Source organism: Amblyomma mixtum, chromosome 5, assembly GCF_055824585.1.
Source record: "Amblyomma mixtum isolate Tamu chromosome 5, ASM5582458v1, whole genome shotgun sequence".
Classification (NCBI taxonomy): Eukaryota; Metazoa; Arthropoda; class Arachnida; order Ixodida; family Ixodidae; genus Amblyomma; species Amblyomma mixtum.
Genome location: NC_143016.1, coordinates 118742372 through 118765395, shown reverse-complemented (window position 1 = coordinate 118765395; position 23024 = coordinate 118742372). Strand labels below are relative to the sequence as shown.

Here is a 23024-nt window from a genome sequence, read left to right as displayed (position 1 = left end):
ATATGGTTAGGAAAATTGTCTAGGTACTCCTCCATAAGCCCATTTAACATATTGGCGGGCAGGTTCTTAGCATTCTTTGGGAGGGTGTTGTCAAAGCAGACTGCCGTATCAGCCCGCCTGTGGTTGACTAGTACTAAAGATCTCATTGATACAGAAATATTTGACAGCAGGGAATTAGTGAATACCACCGGAGGGAGCTTATACCGTGGCCAGGTAGTACCAAAGAAGAGAGTTGGGTTCGTTGTAAATATAGGGTTAGCCAATCCAGGAACAGGCTCCAATGACCTTAAAAATGTCCGCACAGTGATCAGCTGAAACCGGGAATTGAGATCAGGTATCCGCGCCTCCAAGTACAACACAGCATTAGCTACTGATTTAGGCAGACCTAAGCAAAGGCGCAGAGCGCGTCGCTCAATAACAAAGAGGGGTTCACGCTTGTACTTTGGGCACCCAGAAAAGAGAACGGCGCCGAATTCAAGTATTGGCCGTACATAGGTCTGATAAAGAAGTAGTAGAGTGTCTCGTCGCATACCGAATTTTTTGTTGCTGATCCTCACCGACCGGCCAAGGGTACGCTCACCCTTAAGCGCAATGCTTCTAATGTGTGGCCGCCAGTCTAAATGCGGGTCATATATTATAACCAAGTATTTTGTTGAATGAACTTGCGGGATCAGGATAGAGTGATACGACAGAGAGATGTAAAGAGGGGTTGCCTGTGGGAAAGCAAGGACGGCGCACTTGTTGAAATTTAAAGTTAACTTCAGGCTGTCTAGCCAAACTTCCAGAGCATTTAAATACTCTTGCACTAATTGGTACAGGATATGAATGTCTTTGGGAGAAGCGAAAAAAGCAATATGATCCGCATACACATAAACTTTGACAGCTGGGTGAATAAGGATATCACGCATTAGCATGTTGAACAGTAACGGTGAAAGAACGGAGCCTTGTGGGACACCTCTAGACTGGGCGTATGTTGTAGAAGTTAACGTACCCTTAGAACAAAAGAATGCTCTATTCCTTAAGAACTCTCTAATCCACGCAAAGAGGTACAAAGGAGGTTGTACATTAGCCAGTTTATTAAGCAAAATGATGTGTGCAACGCTGTCGTAAGCCTTTGCAGTATCTAAAGTAACCACAGCTGATACCTCATTTTGCCTCATAGCAACCTAAATGTGGCTCTCCAAGTCTATGTGTGCGGTTTAAATCGAACACCCCCGGCGGAAACCAATCTGAGCCTCGCTAAATCATTGAAGACTCAGAATATAACTCGTGAGGCGGCTGAAGACTACCCGCTCTACGGTCTTTTGGTCCACACCATCGTCTACAAAAGATATCGTACTGCTTTTCCAACGGAGTGAATCAAGTGGTGTGTTGTATTGCACGAAATTATGCCCGAATGGGCTTTTACTCGTGATAAGTGATGTGCAGTTCATTTCTATAGTTGCATACAGCTTTAAAAGAAACAGCACTTGCTAGCACTGGGCCACAAGCCACGGCGTACTGCATTACTGCGCTGGCCAATCGGAACAGCAAACGAAATCAGCTTTTTAATGTCTGACTATATTAAACAGGCCATGTACCAAATTCTAGAGGTTATAATTTTTTTTGTGATAAGCTTCTTGCTTAGCTAAAAAGTTTCAACAATTGCTTACTTTTCGTCGTGAAGGAATTCTGTGCGATGGTCCTGAATGTGGACGCAGCTTCACGGCCGGCTATAACAGCGCTTGTCCTGCATTCCTCTTTCTGCTCCACAATTCCTCTCGCGCTCTGCCCACCGAAAAAAAAAAACGCGCTACAGCATTCATCCTTTTGTTAGTTGTTTCGTTCGCGCAGTGCATCTCTAAATATGCTAATGACCAGCCCGATTTGTTTTGCGTGCTTCTTATCTGTACGGCCGTACAAACGGGGCTAAAAGATAAATGACGTCCTAAAGCGATAAACATCAGCCGCGATCAATGAGATGAGACATCGGCTGCCTGCAACTCGAAACAAACTACAGCAGCTGCATAACGAGAGGCTTTTCGAGGAAGGAGTGTCAGGATTTCCACCAATGATGGCATTTTCTTTGCTGCGCGACATTTGAGTTTTAAGATGACCGTAGCCTGATCGTCATTTCACTAGTGCTGCAAATTTACGCTCGGAATACAAGAACGTAGTTTTGGTCCCACCGCTTTCGCTCAGTGGTTACGGCGCTCGGCTGCTGGCCCGAAAGAGGCGGGTTGGATCCCGGCCGCGGCGGCTCAATTTCGATGGAGGCGAGATTCTAGAGGCCCGTGTGCTTTGCGATGTCAGTGCACGTTAAAGAACCCCAGGTGGTCGAAATTTCCGGAGCCCTTCACTATGGCGTCCCTCATAGCCTGAGTCGCTTTGAGACGTTAAACCGCGATAAACCAAACCAAACCAAGAACGTAGTTTATTGAATGCACTCGATAACAGAAGGGACGAGGAGATATGCTCACCGTTATGCAGGAACAGCACCCTTCACCCCTTTCTCAAGTTGCGGTGGTTTCGAACAGAAACGGAAGACTTTCGCCCTCATGCTGAGTTTGCGTAACATTTGTTGTTTACTTTCTGAGCGCAATACAAGCCAGGTACTTTTTCTCACGCGAGTCAATGGGGTCATCAGTGCTGGCAGCGTCAAATGTATGTGCTGACGCATTTCTTTCAACTAAGACATGATGTTGGGCTAGTCACTTCATAGTGATTGCCAAAAAACTGCGCGAAGACGACGGGACAAGAAGAGACACAAGGAATCACATACAAAGTGCAGAACTTCCAACTGACTTTATTTAGTGAGAACAGGGCGCGTACAAAGCCTACCAACATGACAGTCAAGGTACACGCACAAAAACATCGTGCGCAGGGCGAACACAGTATCAACAGTCACTTCTTGACAAGTCCGAACAAGAGAAAGAAGTCCACATCGTCGTTCAAGACGAAGAACATGAACGGGTGGTCAACAACAAACTTGCGCCGCTCGCTGCTGGAACCCGGTACTGTGCCGCCTGGCAGTGGTGCTGACGATGGGGCACCCGGGGCAGCTACGACGGTGGGTGCGACTCCGCGCGCCGGCACCGGCTCCTCCTTGTCGGGCTTGCCGCCGCGCTCGGTGGCGCAGAAGCAGCACGCGTGTCGTGCCAGCGTAACCCTGACCCCGCGCGACTTGCTCAGGCCGGACAGGTTGGCGCGTTCGGTGAACAGGTCCTTAACGCCCAAAGCAGGCAGCACGCGCTTCAGGTCCGTCACCTGCGGTTCAAGGCAGCGGAGTGGTAAGCAGCACCAGCTGTGTCCACTAGAGTGGTCAAAAGGGCCACCAAAGTGAAGTCGATGGTGAGAACTAGGACACGTCATGCAATGACTCAGTACTAACGCGATCTCTCTTTCAAGCGCCGTTCAGTGCTCCGCAGTCAACACGCTATAGAGCATACCCATCAAGCCCATCATGATGGTGTGCCCATCATGAGGGGCTTAGCGACAAGCGAAAGGTAGTGAGCGAGTGTGGGCCTGCCTTGCCATATAAATTGGCTTAGGTCCGCCCTTGCCTTAACCTCTCCTTCTATCAAGAGTGCTTTCAACTACACTCGGACGACGCCATGAAAGGTCAGGCATTGTCCGCTCAATCACCACAGAAAGAGTTGGGGGTTGAAAATACCATTAACCGAACAATCTCACTGAACCCTGCTTTTAGAACTAAATGGAACCCGAAGAACCGCAGTTCTGTGGTGATGTAGCCCCTGTTGTATCAATGGATTCCTACAACTGTGCTGCATTTTTCAGGTGGCTGCAGAACCATAAAGCCCGAACGGATAAGCCGAGCCGCTCTTCGATACTTTATTTCTTTCTCTCTCTTTCTATCACAAATTATCTTCCATGTCACTATAACACAAAGATCACGGATTACATGAGGGCCTAACCGGGACTCCAAGAGCTCTTCGAAACTCATGGCAGCAAAGCATTGCAGATAAAGACGCCCACCCTGCCCGGAGCGTGCCGTTAAATGTTAGTACGCTGCAGTTATGATCCCAGCTCCTCGCCTACAGTTACACCTCTAAGCGTCTGACATGTCTTCCACAAAACATCTATAAACAATACTTTAGACCTCACTACCAGAGCCGTTGCAGGAATACGGAGGGCGGACAAGGCTACTGCAGTGCGCTGTCTAAACTTCAACTGCAACTACTGCTTATTTATACCAAAATACAATTTGGCGATTGTTTTAAAATTGCTATTCTGCGACCCCTCAGAGGGATCCTAGAAATGGTACAACGTCAATATGTGTCCTCAGGAGACAGCACAATGAATTGGGAACGTAGAAGCATTGTTTCGCAACAGTGCGTTCGACTATGTTGAGCCTGCATGATTGGTTCGTGGTGCCACGGAAACTCGCCGTTGAGGCTTAGTATCTATCTGACAGGCATTACACCGCTGAGGTCGACCTACGCCGCGGGGCTGGACTTCGCTGGGAACGAAATTAGAAAAGGCCCGCATTTTCAGATTTCTCTGAAGAGTAAAGAAAGACATGCAATTGAAGGATTCAGAACTATGAGTCAAAGACCAACATTACCACGCGTCGTAGAGTGGTGGCCTCCGGCCAAACAGGATAACCACCGTTCTCTCTGACCAGACGGTTGAACGCAGGAATTTTTGAGGTTACGGCATACTATGCCAAAGAAAACAGAGATGCCGCAAAGCCGAGCAAATGTGCCTTAACTAACTGTCGCCTTAAAATTCAACAACCAATCACTTCTTGTCTTAGCATGCTGCAGTGAGTTACTACTTAGATATGAATGAGGTGAGGCCGTGACTAACTGCAGTCCTTTAAAGGTTTGCTCTGGTACACGGAAGGAGCATCCAAATACCACATCTAGTTTTGCGTTTGGTTGACGTTCGGCTTGGTGCGCAGAAATGATGCTGACGTGTGTTGTACTGTATTAGGGAAATCTTCGAACGAAACAATGGACTTAATGCAAGGAAATGGCAGGACAAGTTAGCATAACCATTGTATGGCTGATCGCCAAGCCTCTTTTCATCCCGCGTTTTTAGAGCGAGAGCTTCACTCCTCGGGGCACAACTTCCAATTTCGATGTCGATGAGACATCGACCTTCAATGCCTCACAAGTTCAAACCGAACTGCGTGGTGGTATGGCCCAAGGTGCGGTATTATAAACACGTGATCATGTGACTATGACCATTAGGTACATGACCTTTACCTTTGACCTTGGCCTTTGAATTTCACCTTGACCCTTCACCTTGGCATTAGATTTGAGACAGTGGGAACCAGATCGACAATGAACTTCAATGCCTGAAGAGGCCAAACGGAAATTAACTGTGCGGTGGTACGGCCCAAGCTATGATAGTAGGATCACGTGATCATATGACTGTGACCATTGGGTTCTTGACCTTGACCTTTGACCTTGAGCCTTTATCTTTACATTTGATTTGATACTGCGGTGAACATGCTTAACAGAGTTTTCGTTCTTGTAACTACGTTAAAGCCAACTTGAGCCCCTGCGATTTTTTGGGGGGATGTTTTCATTTGTGACATGCCTAGTTTAGTCGAAAGTGCTTAGATCACTCGTTGCCATGACACTCGCGTTGCAGGAACACAGCATCGCAGTCACCTGTCTCAGCCGGAACCTGGGCAGGCTGACGTCCACTTCACGCTCACGGAAACGCAGCTCGAAGGCCTTGACACTGAGCTGTTCCTGGAGGGTACTGAGGCCATCAGGGTCGGTGGGCAGGAGGAGCACCATGACCGCATCCGAGCGCCGGTATGGCAGAACAAGCGCGCTGGCGCCCATGGAGGGGCAGTCGGCCACCAGGAAGCGGCCGGACTGGTGCATCATGCGGACCTGTCGGAAGCATTGCCCAAGAGCCGACTGACACGTGCTACTCGTCGCACAGCTCCAGAAGAATAGCTGCTATAGGTATAAACTTCTTCACCACTCCCCACAAGTGGTAAATGGACTGTGGGTACTGCGTACTGCAGGCTCCCTCTTAAACTGCCTCGTGTTCTATAAGCGCTTATTAGCTCCAGCACTCACGTACTAAACATGGAGTCGGCCTTTCAGCTGTTCGGGGAAGCGATAAACTGCAGGGGGACAAAGGCTTATCATCCGATGATATGGCTACAGAAGATGTAGCTCTCTTTTCAGCTTGGCTTCGCGGCGCGAAACTAGTGCGTGGCATGAATTGGCGGCATTTACCAGCTGCCTTAACACGTGCGTGAGCACAATAAGTTATAGAAGCCCACTGTCACGTGAAAACCCGAAAAAAAATTGATAAGGCATTTTTGACTATGACATTTTTTTCTTTAAATACTGATTAATCGGTGTGGTGCAAACCGTACAGAGTCGATAACACTTGTCTAAAGTGCTCGGACGGTGGGCTGCGGACCAAATGAACTGAAATCTTTTCGCAGCTCCTTTTGAAATGAACACAATGTTACTTTAATTTCGTCGCCCTGCCTTCATTTTGCTGATTTCAACTTCGTGTCACGGTTGTCTTTGTGCAGCTTTAACTATGCGGATCATTCAGTACTGAAAAAGAATATCAGCCTCTTGCGATATCAATTTTTCTCGCGTCGTCATGTGAAGACGGCCTTCTATAAATTACCCTGTGTATTTGCAATTAAAATGGTTGGAAGTAGGCACTAGCGATTGCTGGTTTTTATTTATTGTCCCTGTGTTTTTCATAGCACGCAACCAATGTGACAGTTATAAGTACCGAGCCAGGGCGAGACTTCTGATCCGCCTTTTGCTTTCACCCTGTGTACATGTGCGATGAGTGACTGCCATGGCGACACCACGACCCGCATGAAAGACTACAGATGGTGCATTCTGTAGAGCACTCGCATGTCATTTGTGCAAAGCGCCATTTGAAGCGCACTATTTGGCCACAGGAAAAATGCTGCGGTTTTCGCTCACAGAACGCTACACCGATTCCGCTTAGCCCGAAAGTAGGTCCTATATAGAATAATCTTCTTAAAATGAAACAGAAAACTACCACAACGTAACACAGACAAGAGGCTGCAGATGGTGATCAGTTGAGAGAAGGCGTTTTCAACCTAACGTGTTATCACAAGGTCCACCTTATGGTGTCCGGCGCGGTGGCTCAGTGGTTACGGCGCTCGGCTGCTGACCCGAAAGACGCGGGTTCGATCCCGGCTGCGGCAGCTGAATTTCGATGAAGGCGAAATTCTACAGGCCCGTGTACTGTGCGATGTCAGTGCACGTTAAAGAACCCCTGGTGGTTCCAGTTTCCGGAGCCCTTCACTACGGCGTCCCTGGTAGCCTGAGTCGCTTTAGGACGTCAAACCTCAATAAACCAATAAACCAACCTTCTGATGAAGCTGCTTGCAGAGGTCAGTCATGGTCTATCATAATGGCTGCGCGCTACGAAAAAGTCGTGGCCCGACGTCATTCACCAACCCTACGTTTTGCGTCTTCGCACAGGCGATGCGCCTCAGCACATCTTAAGCTGCGTTATGATTTCGACTGGAGACTCAGGAAAGTTTCGGGCATGCTCGAACACACCGGAAGCACGCGGAGGCAAGCTAAACCTGTTCCCCTGGCGAAAACGCTTTGTACGCCAGGGTTAAAAATTCCTTGCAACATAAAATATGGTGGTTAGTGGAACTTCCTACCAAAAGCTGCCTTATAATATTTGCGCCACGCTTCGTGGAGACGTTGCTGTTGCTACGAACTAGTAGGACTGAAGAATCTGGACATGTTTATGAGCCCAGTCGAGCGTCTTTACTTTCGGCGGCAGCGGCACATAGTATCATCCAGGAACATCCCAGAGATGGTGCTCACTTCATCCCTTCCAAGAACTTACTTTCTGCACACTGAGTGCCCACCTTCTTTGTCTTTCCGGGCGACAGATGGAACTGGGCGTCGGTGGTGCGCGCCCGGCTGAAACGCACTCGCCAACCTCCGGCGAAACCCACGCAGCTGAGCATAAGAAGCGACCTCGAAGCGGCGTCCACTACCCTCTCCGTGGCCGACTCTGGCAGGATCTCGTGGGCGGCCAAGCGGGGCACGGCCTCGCGCACATCTTCGGCGATGTGCGCCAGGCTTCCGGCCGGGTCGTTCGCCAGGTCGTGCGCCTGCATGCGGAAGGCGAGGCCGGCGTCGCACCGCCGGAACTCGCGTCGGATCTTCAGACCCCGGTCGTGGTGGATCTGGTTGTCCAGGTGGAGACGCAGGGAAGACACGCTGCGAGCCGAAACGTCGCCCGTGAGCCGTCAACGGCTGCTTCGCATTTATCGCATAATATTTCCCGTTGTCGGGTCTTCGATACAGTAAGCACATGGCGGATATATTTTCTATTAGAAACAACTCAGCGAGGTTATAATCATTCTAACTGCTGAGGCTGCAATGATGTTCCTTTCGCGCATAATTTCAACCTCTGATGAAGCTAAAGTTGTTATGAAACAAGCCATCGAACTGGCATCAATGAACCACTTACATCCAGATTAGACCGCTTGCTGTAGTTGGCTGCCCAGAGAACTTTGATTTCAGCCACACAGTCAAGCTCGCAGAATGTAACAACTTTTCAAGTTCAAAAACTGAAACCGGACAGGAAGCTAGAAATGAAAGCCAAAGGTCGGCCTTCCACACCGACATCTTGTAAACTGTCAACAGCTGTTAACGCGGCACTCGTTCCCGCTTTTTTCCCATTGCTTTTATTTCCTGGGACAAAATTAACCAAGAAAGGGCTACTTATTTTTTCATAAAACTAACACCACCCCACTGTGAGAGTTAGACCTAAAGAGAGCTCGCTGTGCGCTGTGCTTCAAAGTCGTCAATTCGCACGAAAAAAAGGCGCTGGAATGTACGCGAACTAAAGAAACGTGTTGGGCATGCTCTGCAGATAGGGGTGCCAACGCCGCGACTAACGTTTTTGCAGCAAAAAGTAAATGCAACTGTTTCATTGCAATTCGCAGTCAAAGACCGGCACGCATACCGTGAAGCAAGAGCCGCAGCCCAGAGGCTAGGCTATAACTATACAAGCTTATACAGCACCCATAATTACCCAGACTCCCCTAAGCCGACATGGAACAGTGTCGCTTCTCTTGCCCCGTCGTTCGCACCACTCCCCACTATCCCAATCCCCCTACCTGGACCACCTGGTTGGCGGACCCCAACAAGCACTTACAGCGAGCCGCCGTCCGGCTCGCCATCCATATTCTAGGCGTCTATATTGAGATGCCCAATAAAAGTGCTTTCCTCCTCTCACCTCAAGCAGGAGCGACACTGCGCGTGCAGCTTGGCGAAGTAGTCGTCCGTTCGCGGCCGGTGGTGGCGCGCGGGTTGCAGGTGCAGCACTTGCGCGATCTGGTGGGCGGTGGAGCCCTTGGCGGCGTGCAGCAACGCTTCCAGCGTGCTGGCCACCACGTACGGCGAGAAGAGGATGTTTCCCGTCCGCCCTGAGAGCCGCAGCTGCCGGCACAGGTCCAGCGCGAACTGGAGCAGCCCCTGGCCGATCTGCTCGTAGCGGATGCTGCGCATGATGGGATGTAACGGGAAAGAGGAAAGGTAGATACGTAACGGCAGCTCAGTCGCACTGGCATCCGGCTGCTGATGCCAATGTCCCAATGTAAGGGGTTCGATTCCGGCCACGGCGGCTGTATTTCGATGGAGGCAAAATACAAAAACATTCATGTGTTGTGCGATTGTCAACGAACCTTACAAAGAATATAGAGATGGTCTAAGCCCTCAACCAGGGCTTCTCTCATAACCTGTGTGCCGCTTCGGGACGTTAAAGCCCAGAATTTACGGCTTAGAATTAGTAGAGATAGAACTTGTCATCAAAACTACCGTTGTTCATAAATCAAATATACGTGTACCCTAAGCGTTGTAGTTCTCTTTTCACATCTCCAAGGTCTGTACGACGCAAAATCATGCGATCTCGCTGTGCGCCCTTCGATGCTTGGTGAAGACTCATCCTGAATATCGAATTGTCTGTGTGCCCTAGTACGTAATGATGTAGCCTCAGTGAGTGCTAGTGTCGGATTGTCAATTTCTCGTGTTTCTTTTCGCTGCCCTAATTTACCGTTTTTAAGGGCCTGCTTTTTTTGTCGCAAGAGTCGCAGCCAATATAAGAAAACTTTTCTCGAAACCTTTGTGCAGAAAGCGAGATGCACCTCAGCTGAAAATGTTTGATGTGGTCCACCTCCTGAAATATCCCGCGGTTTAACCTCTATATGTGTGAAGAACCAGCATGTCTACCGAAAATTTAGATGTTGCCTGCTGTCAGTTTTTTAGTTTCGTTACACATTTTCTGTTTGTGAAATCATTCAATGCACTCATCATGCAAGTTTACAGTCGTTATGCAATGGTGTGGAACACCTCAAAAAGTGGAATTTATTGCCATGCTCCCTCACGCCATTCCCACCCGTCCCGTTCCCCTAAAGAAAAAATAATTACTGCAGAACGCCAGTGAACAGGAATTAATTTGCGAGTCCGCGCTATCATAAAGTGTGAACAGCAGGCATTTAATCCTTCCCTAACGATATCTTCAGACTTTCAAGATGTGGTATGGTCCGTGAGCCCTGTAAAAGTAAGTGGTGGACTTCTTTTGACCATGGTGTAGACGTAAATGTCGAAATTGGGAGTCCAGATTACTAAAAAAAACGTTATTGTCGCTCAGTACCCATAGTAAAAGTTTATGTTCTATTTTCAAGAAAACATGACGCACAATACAGGAATGGCTAGGCACGGTAGATGCCTACACGGATGGCACGGGCGCCTAATGTGATTTCGTGGTTGATCGATGTACGCAGTTATCCCTGTTTCTGACGAGCTATCGCAACAATTAAAGCTGTGTGGACCAGCAAAAATGCAGCGACCACCGGAAAAAACATAAACCTGCGCACCGAGGCTGACAAACATTCACCCAAAGCATCTTCCTACTTTGCTTTATTTTGTATTTTTTAAATGGCGTGTTTAATTACTGAAATTCTACCCGACTCGGAGCGCTCAACACTAATCCTTATGCTATGATGCTCTAACACGCTTGTTTAATGTAGGGGATGTCATGAGAATGGTCTCTGCTATTGTGTAAGTATTGAATCGGAGCACAGAGCTGTCAAAAAGCGGGAAATTCGAAAAACAAATTGAGGATTTAGATTGTCCGATCAGGTCCAGAGTTCGCCACAGGTGAGTTTTTTGAACGCTTTGTTAGTCGCTCTGGACATTTCTGATGGTTTCAAAGGGCGCACTGTGTTCAGAGTCGACCTTGGGAAGAATATACGGGCTATGCAACCCATATCTATAATGACAATAGCAGCAGTAAGAAGTTCCAGGTTGAAATACAATAAGGTAACTGTCTCTTGCATGGCGGCCACCTCGCGGCGCTCTAGCCGGGTGCGGTGTAAATGGCCTCAGCGATGCTTGAGTATGGAAAGCCCATGGAGGAAGGAAAACTCAGGAGAGGCCCTCGCTATCCGAGCTGCACGCCAAAAAGCGTGCCTGAAGTCACGCGCTTTCGCAAGGGCTACTGGGAGTCTGGCCGACGGCGCAAGAAATAGTAATGTTGAACGCGGCGGCATCGTCTGGTACATTATCTACTGCGCGTGCGCAAGTGCACCGAGATGGCGGCCAAGTAGGGAAAAGTGTGACCTAACCGCCTCTTCTGAGTTATTTCCTTCCCCCATGGAAAGATAAAAAAGTAGAAAGGGAAAAGGAGACAACGCGCGTCCTGAACGATATGTCTCGAATGGAAGGAGCGGAGACAGGGAAGCGTGTCACACTCCAGACACTCAATCAGTGCACTCCGCGCAGTGCGAAAGAGGCCGCAGCGCCTGGTGTTGGTTATGTGTTGGCAAAGCGATAGCATTAGAAGCTGTTGATGCTTTTACCGGAAGTGAGGTCACTTGCGGTCTGGAGACGTCACTTCCCCCTACCTACTGGGTGAATTTCGTGACCGACGACACTTTTTTTTCGATGAGGCTTTTAATGTTATCGCATTAATAAATAGAAACGGACCATATCCCATGCGTCCGCATCCTACTCACGCCTGTTCATCAGGAAAGGCGGGACCGGGCAGGGTGACCCTTCGCTTGTGGCTCATGCTCTGCGAGGTAGGGACGGTTCGACGTCACCAATGCGTCTCTGGGATCCTTTGGTCCGCTTTTCCTCCAACGTCCCGCTTGTTTCTGCGCCAAACATATTTTAAACAACAGGTTGTCGTGCAGGCTGCCTTATTAAGGCGAAAGCCTTTAATGGCTCATGCTCGCGGTGTCCGTCCATGCTCGCGGTGTCCATCCGTGCGCTGGAATCGTGCCAACTGTGGCCTCTCCTCCGCGCAGCGGCGCAACCTCCTCCCCTCCTTAGCAGCCGGCGCGCCGGTAGGGGGGGCGCAGCTGTGCATAGCAACCGTGACGCCACAGAGTAGCGGTAGAATGAGCGCAGGCGCGTCGGCGGTGGCAGCTGTACCGCCGCTCCTTCGCCAGGCGTCTCGTTACAGTCGAGTGAGTGAGACGCATGGCTCCGAAACGGCCCAGTAATTCCGCTCCAAGTGGTTCGGGGAAACGGCTGTGGGTTGACCGCAAGGCTTTCGCCAAGCACACTTTAGAATTTCCAAAGTGTCTTCGGTAATTTTTTTATTCGAATGTTGCCGCATTCAATGCAAAAGAAAATCAAATGAAAAAGAAAAAACGCTCGTACTATGTTGTGTGAGCGTCCCTAATTATGGAGAAAAGGAGCCCATCAATGGGTACGCCATCGAAGGGAAAAAATAGAGCGGCAAATATTCCGGAGATCTCCACTAGGGCACGCCTTTGTTCCTTTCTTCTTTCACTCCCTCCTTTATCCGTTCCCTTACGGCTCTTCAGGTGCCTACCAAGATTTGTGAGGCAGTTAAGCGTCATTCATTTCCTTTCCTCAAAACCAATTTAAAATTTTCAACATCAGAAGACTTAACAGCATCCTAGTCTCGGACCGTTAGTGTACACATACTTCGTTGCTGTTACTCGCCAGCCCATACAAAATACTTGTACATTCAACTTTTGTGACTCTTCATGATTCCCGCCCAAGACTTTTCAGTCGAGGCGCTTGCCTAGACCTCGTAGCAGGCAAAGAAAAAGAGCAAATACGACCCAAAGCGCTTCAACGGCATTTTGCATTGCCCGTTTCGTCTCTGCACCACTCGGCAGCAAAGAAGTTTTCCAAAAGGAAACTTCTGAAACGGACTATCTCTTCGAGATGGTTCGCGACGATATACTTACTTTTCCACGCCTACGCACATTGTCATGGTAGTCCGCAATCACAAAGTACGGTTTCCCTGGAGGTGCCTCATGACAATGTCGTCAGGCCAAAGTGTAACGGTACATACCTCACCTGTCAGAAACTGCTGCCGATGAAGGGAACGTTTACCAACCCGTCTCGGTATGAGCAAGCACAATGGACACTCAGGCACCTCAGGGCTGCTTCTTCTTCTTCCTCTGTTTCTTCTCCTTATTCTTTTTCCTCTTAAGACAAGGGTCTTTTCTTCTTCTTCTTCTTCTTCACCTCTTTATAATGGCACATACCCACGCGGGGGGATTGGCCAAGGTATAGTGGTATACATAAGGAAATTTTCATAGGATTACGAGAAAATATCGGAGCCAAACGTGAATTTTGAAAAATGTATTCATGAAAAACGACAGAATAATATTTGAAGTGAAATAACAAAGAACATTTTGACGAGAATAATAATTTAAAAATAAAAGAAAAAAAACTCCGAGACTTTTAAAGGAGTTAGCAAATCAACCTACCAGTTGCAATTATGTAATCATGGAGATTCCCACAAATTGAACTCAATGCAAAACCTTTGGCGCTCGCTCCGAACGATAACAACACTGGCAGAGATAACGGGAGCCCTAACCTGCAGAGAGGGACCTCCAGGCAATTCTTTCTCTGAAGTGCGAACTTTGGACAGTAGAGCAGGAAATGGACCACAGATTCAACGTCCCCGCATGAGTCACATAGGTTTGTCGGAGACCACCCACATCTGCATAGGTATAAATTTAAACTGGGAATCCTGCACCGCAGTCGCGTCATTGCTACCTCACATTGCCTGGTTTTACACGAACGGACGTTCCATTTATACGCTAAGTGCTGATAATCAGTAGTATTTAGCAAGGGATCGCGTAACCTGGCTGATATGTGTTGGAACCGCTGAAACCTGGAGATCGCCAGCAGACTGAAATTCGGGACGGGATGCGTTACTGGCCCGTCAAGAGCTGACCTTGCTAAATAATCAGCCACCTCGTTGGAATGAATGCCTGCATGACCAGGAACCCAGACAAAACGGACCTCCTTTAAAGTGGACGGGACAAAAATTCGCAGGAAGCGGCACAAAAAATCTTTTTGGGAAGTTTCAAGGGAGACTAAAACTGACAAACAATCAGCCAGGATGATAACGTGAGATACATGATACGGAATTTTGTGCAGGGCCATTCCAAGAGCCAAAAATTCCGCAAAGAATATGGGGATATAATCTGGGATGCGGACAGAATAGCTCCATGCCAAATCCTGCGAAAAGATGCCAACTGCAGCTTTTTGGCAGCTGACGGAGGCGTCAGTAGAAAGCACCACATGATGGCGGAATTCCGCTATATGACCAGAAAGAATGCCGTTTAAAATGTTTGTGGGCATGTGTTTCGCATGAGATGGGAAGATGTGGTCAAAATGAAATTCCACTGCTGCCGGCGTGTCCTCAACCCACTGCAAAGAACTGAGATCAACACCAATCGGTGTTAAAAGTTTCTGCGTTAAGGAAATTTGTGGCATTTGATATCGTGGCCAATGATGGTAAAAAAATAAGGCCTGCTGAGACACAAAAATAGGAGTACTGACATTAGTCATCGGGTCCAACGACCTGAGGAAAGTTCGCACTGTGAGTATTTGAAAGCGGGAAATTAAATCGGGCATACTGGCTTCGAGATAAAGCACAGCGTTTGAAACTGATTTTGGGAGACCAAGGCAGAGACGTAGAGCACGCCTTTCCAGTAAGATTAAGGGTTGAACCTTGTAGTTTGCGCTACCAGAGAACAAAATGCAACCAAATTCAAGTATAGGTCTTACATAAGCTTTATATAGTAACAATTGTTACTATATAAAGCTTATGTAAGACCTATACTTGAATACTTGAATAATGTGTCGCGGCGCATCCCAAACCTTTTATTGGCGATTCGTGTCAGCCGGCCTAGAGCGCGTTCTCCTTTACGCACGTTGTTCTTGATATGAAGGCTCCAATCTAAGGTTGGATGGTAAGTAACACCTAGATATGTAACAGATTCCACTTGTGGAATTAGATTAGAGTGATGGGCTAATGAAATGTACAAAGGCGTGTCTGGAGGAAATACCAGAGTGCAACGAAGACAGGCCCGTGATCGCGCGGCAGATCGGTCACGTTCGTTGAACTGCGAGTCCATGGGAACTGACAGACGCTATGATAGTTAAATATTAGTGTTTGTGCACCTTGAGAAAATAAATGATTATGCAACAAAAAAGCAACAAACACACAGTTTGAGATAAAAATAAAAAAACGACGAATAGTAGTACAAACTACAAACTGTGCACTGCCAAGGCCACACGTAGCGTGCGTCTGCATTAATATAGCGGACTAGATCTAGTACGCTACCGTATCACTGCACCGTGTTTGGTGGCCATGCCCGGAGCACCAAACGAGGAACACCGTGTAAGGGGTTCGGTTTGGTTGGGTTGGCATCGTATGCATCAGGGGGGGCTGTGGGATGACGCTCTGGGCACGAAGCTTTCGCCGAGTTTAGCGATTTGCGCATCCCTTGCGTATAGGCGACTGTCGCGAACTACAGGCGGCGCAGTCGAGCCAAGATGGCAACCGTAAAGAAGACTCCGTCTGTGATCAGCCTGGGCACATTAACAAGTTTCCTTGGTTGTACGATAGTTTTAGCCAAATATTTTGTATTGGTTGGTGTAAAACACAGAACCGACAACAAACTGGAGATCGTCGACCTGTATCTGCAAACGTCCGCCGTGCAAGCGGAACCGCACACGATCATCTGCAGAAGACGTTTTCAGCGATGTCAAGATCCCCAGCGCGAAGAGTTACTACACGGCGGTAAAGTCAGAAAAACGCAAGCACGTCTCGGATGTACTGTCGCATTCTTAAGTTCGGCAGGGCTTTGCGAAATCATTGCATAACGCTGAAAGCTGAAAAGTTTCGTGATTGTTGCACTTTCGACCCTCTTTTTTTTAGATTTCAATTCAGCAAGCTGACCCCCAGTAGTATTTACATGTGGCCATCACTTCAGTCGAGCAAGCAACGTCCTTGTATGCACTACATTGGTGAGGAGGTCAGTTTAGAGCGCTGTAGCGGGGTGCTGCGGAATAAGTCATGCATTCTAAACAAAAAGCAGTAAAAAGGGTATAAAACAGAGTGCACTAGATGACAAATTACTTCTTTTTTTACTCCCATATAGGTGCATTACTGAGAATGTAGTAGGCTAGTGCTGTGTTAAGGGTAATGTGCTCGTTTCTTGATTTTATTCCTATGCAGCTTCACTTCAGTGCAAGCACTGGCTGTGGAACGCAGTACCAACTGTAAATTGTCGCTTCGTTTGCTCTGCAGAGGACCGCTTGAGCGCTCTGACACAGGCCTACTCACGTGTGTATACGTTGCTCGATACTATCGAGTAGGGGTGCGCCCTCGGAGGCGCAATTAACGGCTAGGCTTTCTCCCCTTTGAGGTTTTATTTGCGTACCGTGAAGCACGAGTGAACATGAACAGACACCAATATGTAAATATAAAACGCAGGCAGGAAGAAATAGAATGACAGCGTTTTTGATTGCAGCTGGGGTTCCGACCAGGTGCACATTTCGAGAATTACGGTTGCATCGCCGCAGCAATTACAAGGACCAGCCACGATCATCGCCCTAGTCGTTCAATTAAAACCAAAGCAAGCTATAATAACGCCGGGTACTTACCTGGAAGAATGAACTCGTTTCCCTGAAAATCTCGGCAGCCTGCGACCACAGAGGCTGCAACTGGCTGCCAGTACGAACTTTCTGCGCCCAAGGCTGCCTTCCCTTCGGGCTGCTAGCAGTGGTTAAGCAATGCAATGACACCTCCCAGATTTTCATCTCGATGACGTACAAAAATACGCGCAACAGTGCTGCTGAGCTTTCTGTTTGCCACGACGTTCCATGGACGACATCCGAAAAAGCTTGCTACGCCGCCGCACGCAGCGCGGATCTGTTGGGCGAGCTCTTCGTAGTCGGTAGCGCTGCACGGCCGCAGTGTGTAGCGTCTATGTCATGAAATTTGCCAATATTTTTTACAGGAAAAATATGGTAAGAACTCTGAATACGCCAAACGAAGCATTCGCAAAGAAGCTAAAAAAATGCTTCTGCGCTCTGCCGATCCTTCTTAAAATAGTTCGCGGCGCCGCCGCAGCGTGGCGTCGTTTTCGCGAAAATCGCCAATGCAGTGCGTAATCTTTTTCACGCACACTTTTCACACTCTCTCCTCGCCACTTGCTCCCTCCCCCCGGCGCGCCTTCCCTCCCTTCTACCCATCGCATGTCGTTGACTTGCTCATTACCTCCTCTCTGCAAACGACAACCTATGCCACAAACTCGGCAGTTGAGGCAATAACAGTTCTCGCTGTAAAATATCCGCTTGCGGCTCCTGCGCCGAATGGGCGCGGACGCACTCGGTGACGCTCCTCCCGCTTTAATGATCCTGATTTTCAGGCGTGTTCTTCCCACCAGCCAGTGCGAGCAGCGCAACGCTCGGTAGATCTTCACGCCCAGGAGTGGGCTTTTAGCGCATTGTTGGGAACAAAAGTAAGCGAACGACTGATGATGAACGCGAGACGCAGCGACTGACCAGCTGATCGTGTTTCGTTCACCACAAATGCCCGTTGTGTGCGCTCAAAAACTTTTATTCTGTCATCATTGACCAAGTACTGCAAGCTATAAGAAACACAGTTCCACCACTCTTTCACATCTACTCTTTAAGTCCACTACTTGCTGCGGGCTTGGCGGCCGTTTTATGCGGTGCAGCATTGTTCCAGTCCCCGCAATGCTGGCGTTCGTGCTGGTTTGTAGTTTCAACTGTAAGGAAAAAAAATAAGAAAGGGTTAGCACCGGGTGTGACTTCAATTTCTGCCTCTGCTAACAGAGCGCACGGCTCTGATACTCAGCAATCACAATTATAAACGCCCTCTGCGCGCTCTGAAGTTATTTGGTTTCGTCTTTCTCAGTTTAATGTGAAAAGCTGGACCAAAGAGCAGGCGGCCAAAGCCAGAAGTAGGCTTTCTTTTCTGAAGAATTTGTCAGATAGGTCCAATTTTTACTCACGTGATTCGAACAAGCAACGGATCGGAATTTAGTTTCGAGCAAAACGACATGAAAGGAATATATATGTGCAGTGTGTCCAGGACAAAAAATATAACAGCGCTAAAAACAGCGCCATGAGGTACTGTAAAGGATAAAGGTGTGCGGCTATTCGAAATATTTGAATATCGAATCAAATATCTTCCTATTAGATTCCTATAGGAGCGCAGCCATGACCAAGAGGTAGAGCAACCACCTCGGCTTCGGGAGGCGCTGAGTCTGACTCCTAGTGACAGCCGGTAACCCATCGCTTTTCTCAAATGGGTATAAGCGATGAATCGGCCTGGTGCTAGGCTTCCCACGGTGCATGGTTTGGGAAAGGAGCCAGCACGTTCAAATTACACCACTGTGAGCTTGAACAGGCACTCCGAAAAGGGGCTACCAGTGGGCTTTAACCGCATGAGGCGTATTTAAGTTGTTTGACGGCGGAACGAGACACTGTCTTGTCAACGCTATGGTTTGGTCCAAGGCCCTTTTCCCAAGCATTTCACACTACAACAGCCAAGCACAAGGCCTGGATAAATCTTGTACCTATTAGAAAACCGGTATGTACCCGGCAGCGTTGCGGATCGAACCCAGCACCTAACGAATTCGAGTGCTCATGTACCTGTTAAAGTCAGGTCGCCTTCGGGCCCAAAAGCCCTCCCAGCGAGCGTGGCAGACTAGTCAACTACTGCCACCTCGTAAGTCATGCACGGGTCCGACCCACGTGCTTCGGATAGGCGGGGACGCAACCACCCCGTCGTGCGCATCCGTGCTGCGCACACCTGCCACGCACAACAGCGTCCTGGACTTCAGGTACTCTCTTCGTGCAGCGCTTAAAGCGAGAGTCTGATCCGCCTAGTTTTTTATTAAGCGTCCTGGTTTTGACGCCGGCCCTGGTTACTCAAGCCAGGACTTGCCGCCTGCCTACCGCAACGGCGAGTGTGGGCCTCATCTAACACTCTTTGGTCTCACAGTGGCACTACTAGCATACGCATCAAATGTGCAAGCACTTCTTTCGCTTCGTGCTCACTGTCTTAGCCTATTGTGACGCGCGCCGGCCACAACGCTTCCCAGGGACGGCCCTTGTTTCCCGGGGAGGGAGTAAGGACAGACCAAGCAGCACTCCCGCGTTATCCAAGGGCTCGGGTTACAGAGTGAAGCTCCTATTTCTGATGACTTTAGCCAGCGGGAACATCCCTGTAGTGGCCTGCTAGAGATTTAGCCAAGGTTGCCCATCCCTGGACAGCAACGATGTATGAACCCTCCACAACAAGTACCATGGAGTCCTTTTAGGGAGCACCAGTTCCGCACCGAGTTTGCTGAAATCGGCTCCCATTAACTCCTTTCTAACTTAGTCATTCGTGTTGCCTCCCATCGGCTCGATCACAAGGGAGCGCAACCTCTCCCAGCGTTACACCTACGGCCTTCATCGCCAATGCCAGAAACCACTCGGCGACAGGAGTGCGCCACACCTCCTAGCCTCAACCGGCTTGAAAGGGGATCTGACCTCTCCCAGCCCCTGACAGGCCTTAGACCTGCCAGTTGATCAACCCTCCGCATGACGGTCGATAGCTGAAAAAAGTCATTCCAGCCCACCATCGGTGAAACTACCAATGTACCACCCAGTGACACCTACCCTGTCTTCAGGGCGCCTGGTTAAGTTACGGGAGGGCAAAACGCCTCCTGGCGACTCCCCGCTGTCCACATTCAGTGCCACCTGCGGCAGAACTCTCAAGTCCAGCTCTATCACCTGGACCTTGAGCCTAGTGGCTTCATCCAACGTCATCTTGGGTGAGGGCTCACCCATGTTGCTCTGAACTCTACCCAAGCCGGCCTTCGACTTGCTTTACAGACTCATGCAACCAAGCCCTGCTAAAAGGATAGAGATCATATGCAACACAATTCTCCGCCCGTAATCAAATAATGAATCCTCAAAATAATTCACCATGATCACCATCAGCCTGACTACGCCCACAGTAAGGCAAAGGCCTCTCCCATGTCCCTCCAATTAACCTTGTGTTTCGCCAGCTGCAGACACCGTAACCCCGCAAACTTTTCAATCTCATCCACCCCTAACTTTCTGGCGCCCCTGCTACGCTTGCCTTCTCTTGGAATTCACTCCTTTACCCTTAAAGGGTAACTGAAAAGGGTGTTCGAGGTTGCCTATAATACGCTTGCATTATGTACAGTACAGGCAACCGAGTGTTCATGCCGCGTACTGGACCTCAAAAGCGAACTGGTCATTTACAACATAATATTAAAAATTAGCGCTTCCGCGCCTCGCGGCGACCTGCAGTGCCGAGCTTGCGCCCGAATCCGCGCGCAATACGTCATGCCGCGCTCTTTACGTCACCAGAGAAGGGCTGCCATTGGTTTGCTGTGGCGCTAGCTCTTTCTGACGTCACGCAGCTCCCATGGCCGCGGCCGCAAGCTCAGCCCCCTCCCCACCTTCTCCCGGCGGAGGGACCGAGTGGGTGGGGCCGGCGGAGGCGCCGACATGCCAGCGTGCAAAAAGTTGACGAGAGGAGAAAGAGATGCGCGAAGACGCGTAAATTCAAATTTTGACGGGAGATAACTCAGCTTCCACAAAACGCATTAAGGAAATTCTTGCTGGAAGATATTTGTGAAGCGGCGTCCTTTAACATCCTAGGCACACCGCAAATTTATTGGGAGCCCCTTCAGAGCCCCTTAAGGACCAGAGATTATCTTTCCTTCTCATTACATGCCCTGCCCAAGCCCATTTCCTCCTCTTGATTTCGACTAGGACGTCATTAATCCGCGTTTGTTCCCTCACCCACTCTGCCCTCTTGTGGTCTCTTAACGTTGCACCTATCTTTTTACTTTCCATAGCTCGATGCATTGTCTTTAACTTAAGCAGAACACTTTTCGTTAGCCTCCACGTTTCTGCCCCATAGGCGAGTACCCGTAAGATACACCTGTTATATACTTTTCTCTTAAGGGATATTGGTAAACCGCCATTCCTGATCTGAGAAAGCCTGCCATATGCGCTCCACCCCATTCTTATTCTTCTAGTTATTTCCCTCTCATGATCCGGATAAGCAGCCACTACCTGCCCCAAGTAAACGTATTCCATTACCACTTCCAGCACCTCGCTACCAATTGTGAACTGCTGTTTTCTTGCGAGATTGTTGAACATTACTTTGGTCTTCTGCATGTTAACTTTTAGCCCCACCATTCGGCTCTGCCTGTCTAACTCATTGATCATGCTTTGCAGCTTATCTGCTGAGTGACTTAGCAAGGCAATGTCATCAGCGAATCGCAAATTGTTTGGGTATTTTTCATTAAATCTTACCCCCAACTGTTCCCAATCCAGACCTCGGAACACCTCCTGTAAACAGGCGATGAATAGCATTGGCGACATCGTGTCTCCCAGCCTGACACCGTTCCTTATAGGAACTTTATTGCTGTCTTTGTGAAGTAATATGGCAACAGTGCAGTCGTTATAGATATCTTCCAGTATTTTCACGTAAAGAACTCCTCCACACCCTGATTGCGCAATGCCTGCATGACTGCTGAGGTTTCAACTTAGTCAAATGCTTTCTCGTAATCAATAAACGCTATATATAGGTTTGGTTATATTCTGCGCATTTCTCTATCACCTGATTGATAGTCAAGTTTCCTTTACGAAAAACTGCCTGATCATTCAGCTGATTGAAGTTTAAGGTTGCCCTGATTCTATTTGCGATTACCTTAGTAAATACCTTGTAGGCAACAGACAGTAAGCTAATCGGTCTGTAATTTTTCATGTTCTTGACGTCTCCTTGCTTATTAAAATAATTTGAGACTCATAAAATATGGCCTGGAGTTTGCGGATTCTTCTAAACTATTTGGCTAGAAGTTGGAATAGGCAAGCCGTGGTTTCCTTCGACGACTGTTCCAAAACCTGGGCCCACTCTTACGCGTCATAGCATCCTCCACTACATGAGTAAAATTACCGCAGCGCTGCACGAGCGTTTGAAGGGAAACGTTTCGAGAAAATATGGAGGCAAACTGTAAATAGTTCCAGAGGCATTTAACGATAAGGAATAACCACACTGTGTGCCACAAATTACAAAATAAAAAGCCCACACTGGTCGTTTTTCCCCCCATGGTGTGCAAGTGACCGCTAGAGGAGTGGTATTCTCCCGGAGTTTCTTTCCTGCACTGTTATTCTAGAGAATAACACTTCACCTGAAAGAGGCCAAGTCGCTATTCAGGCAATATAGCTGGGGCATCCCCTTCTCTATTGCCGAGGTGAAGCATGGGCTCGCCGCCGCGCCTGTTTGTACGCACCTTCGCAACAATAAAATGCAGTCGTAGCCTTAATAATGACATAAGCGAGCAGATAACAAAGCGGGTAGCTGCTGCTACTGCTGCAGCTGCCCTGCTACGTACTAGCCGTCGTTTATATCAGATATATCAGCAATTGCACTCAACAGTTATATTTCGTCAGTACAGTTGTGCCTCGTTAATATGAACACGTTGGTCCCCGAGCAAAACTGCCCATAAAGCGAGTCGCCCGTAATAACGAATCACGAATAAAAAAATATTTAGAAAAAAAAACACGCTACGATTAGGGTCTGCTTCTGTGCGCAGTGGTGGTCAGTGAAGTGGAAATTAGACACAATTTTGGTAGCCGCAAGCCCATTATCCCGGTCGCCATTTCGCTTGA

General features: G+C 48.6%; 2 protein-coding genes across 2 annotated transcripts in view; both read right to left on the bottom strand.

The window, feature by feature from the left end:
• Window positions 1-2769: 2769 nt before the first annotated feature.
• On the bottom strand, window positions 2770-12623 carry LOC149343472 (iris-like). The gene is made up of 5 exons (XM_089542403.1): window positions 12020-12623; window positions 9241-9504; window positions 7859-8216; window positions 5622-5852; window positions 2770-3246 (listed from the first exon to the last, which is right to left on the bottom strand). The coding sequence occupies exons 1-5, from the start codon at window positions 12073-12075 to the stop codon at window positions 2884-2886; spliced, it is 1272 nt and encodes a 423-aa protein (XP_089398529.1). The 5' UTR covers window positions 12076-12623; the 3' UTR covers window positions 2770-2883.
• Window positions 12624-17892: 5269 nt separating this feature from the next.
• The window catches only part of LOC149343470 (uncharacterized protein C15orf61), a 36919-nt gene continuing 31787 nt past the window's right edge, over window positions 17893-23024 (bottom strand). The window contains exon 5 of the mRNA XM_089545938.1: window positions 17893-18085. The gene's annotated coding sequence lies outside the window, so the exon portion shown is untranslated. The remainder of the gene's footprint in view (window positions 18086-23024) is intronic.

Coding starts and splice junctions, on each gene's coding strand:
- LOC149343472 (XM_089542403.1), bottom strand. CDS start 12,075: ATGAGCCACAAGCGAAGGGTCACCCTGCCCGGTCCCGCCTTTCCTGAT. Junction 9,505..12,019: donor GCCTTTCCTGATGAACAGGC/GTGAGTAGGATG, acceptor CATCATGCGCAG/CATCCGCTACGAGCAGATCG. Junction 3,247..5,621: donor CCAGGTTCCGGCTGAGACAG/GTGACTGCGATG, acceptor CTTGAACCGCAG/GTGACGGACCTGAAGCGCGT.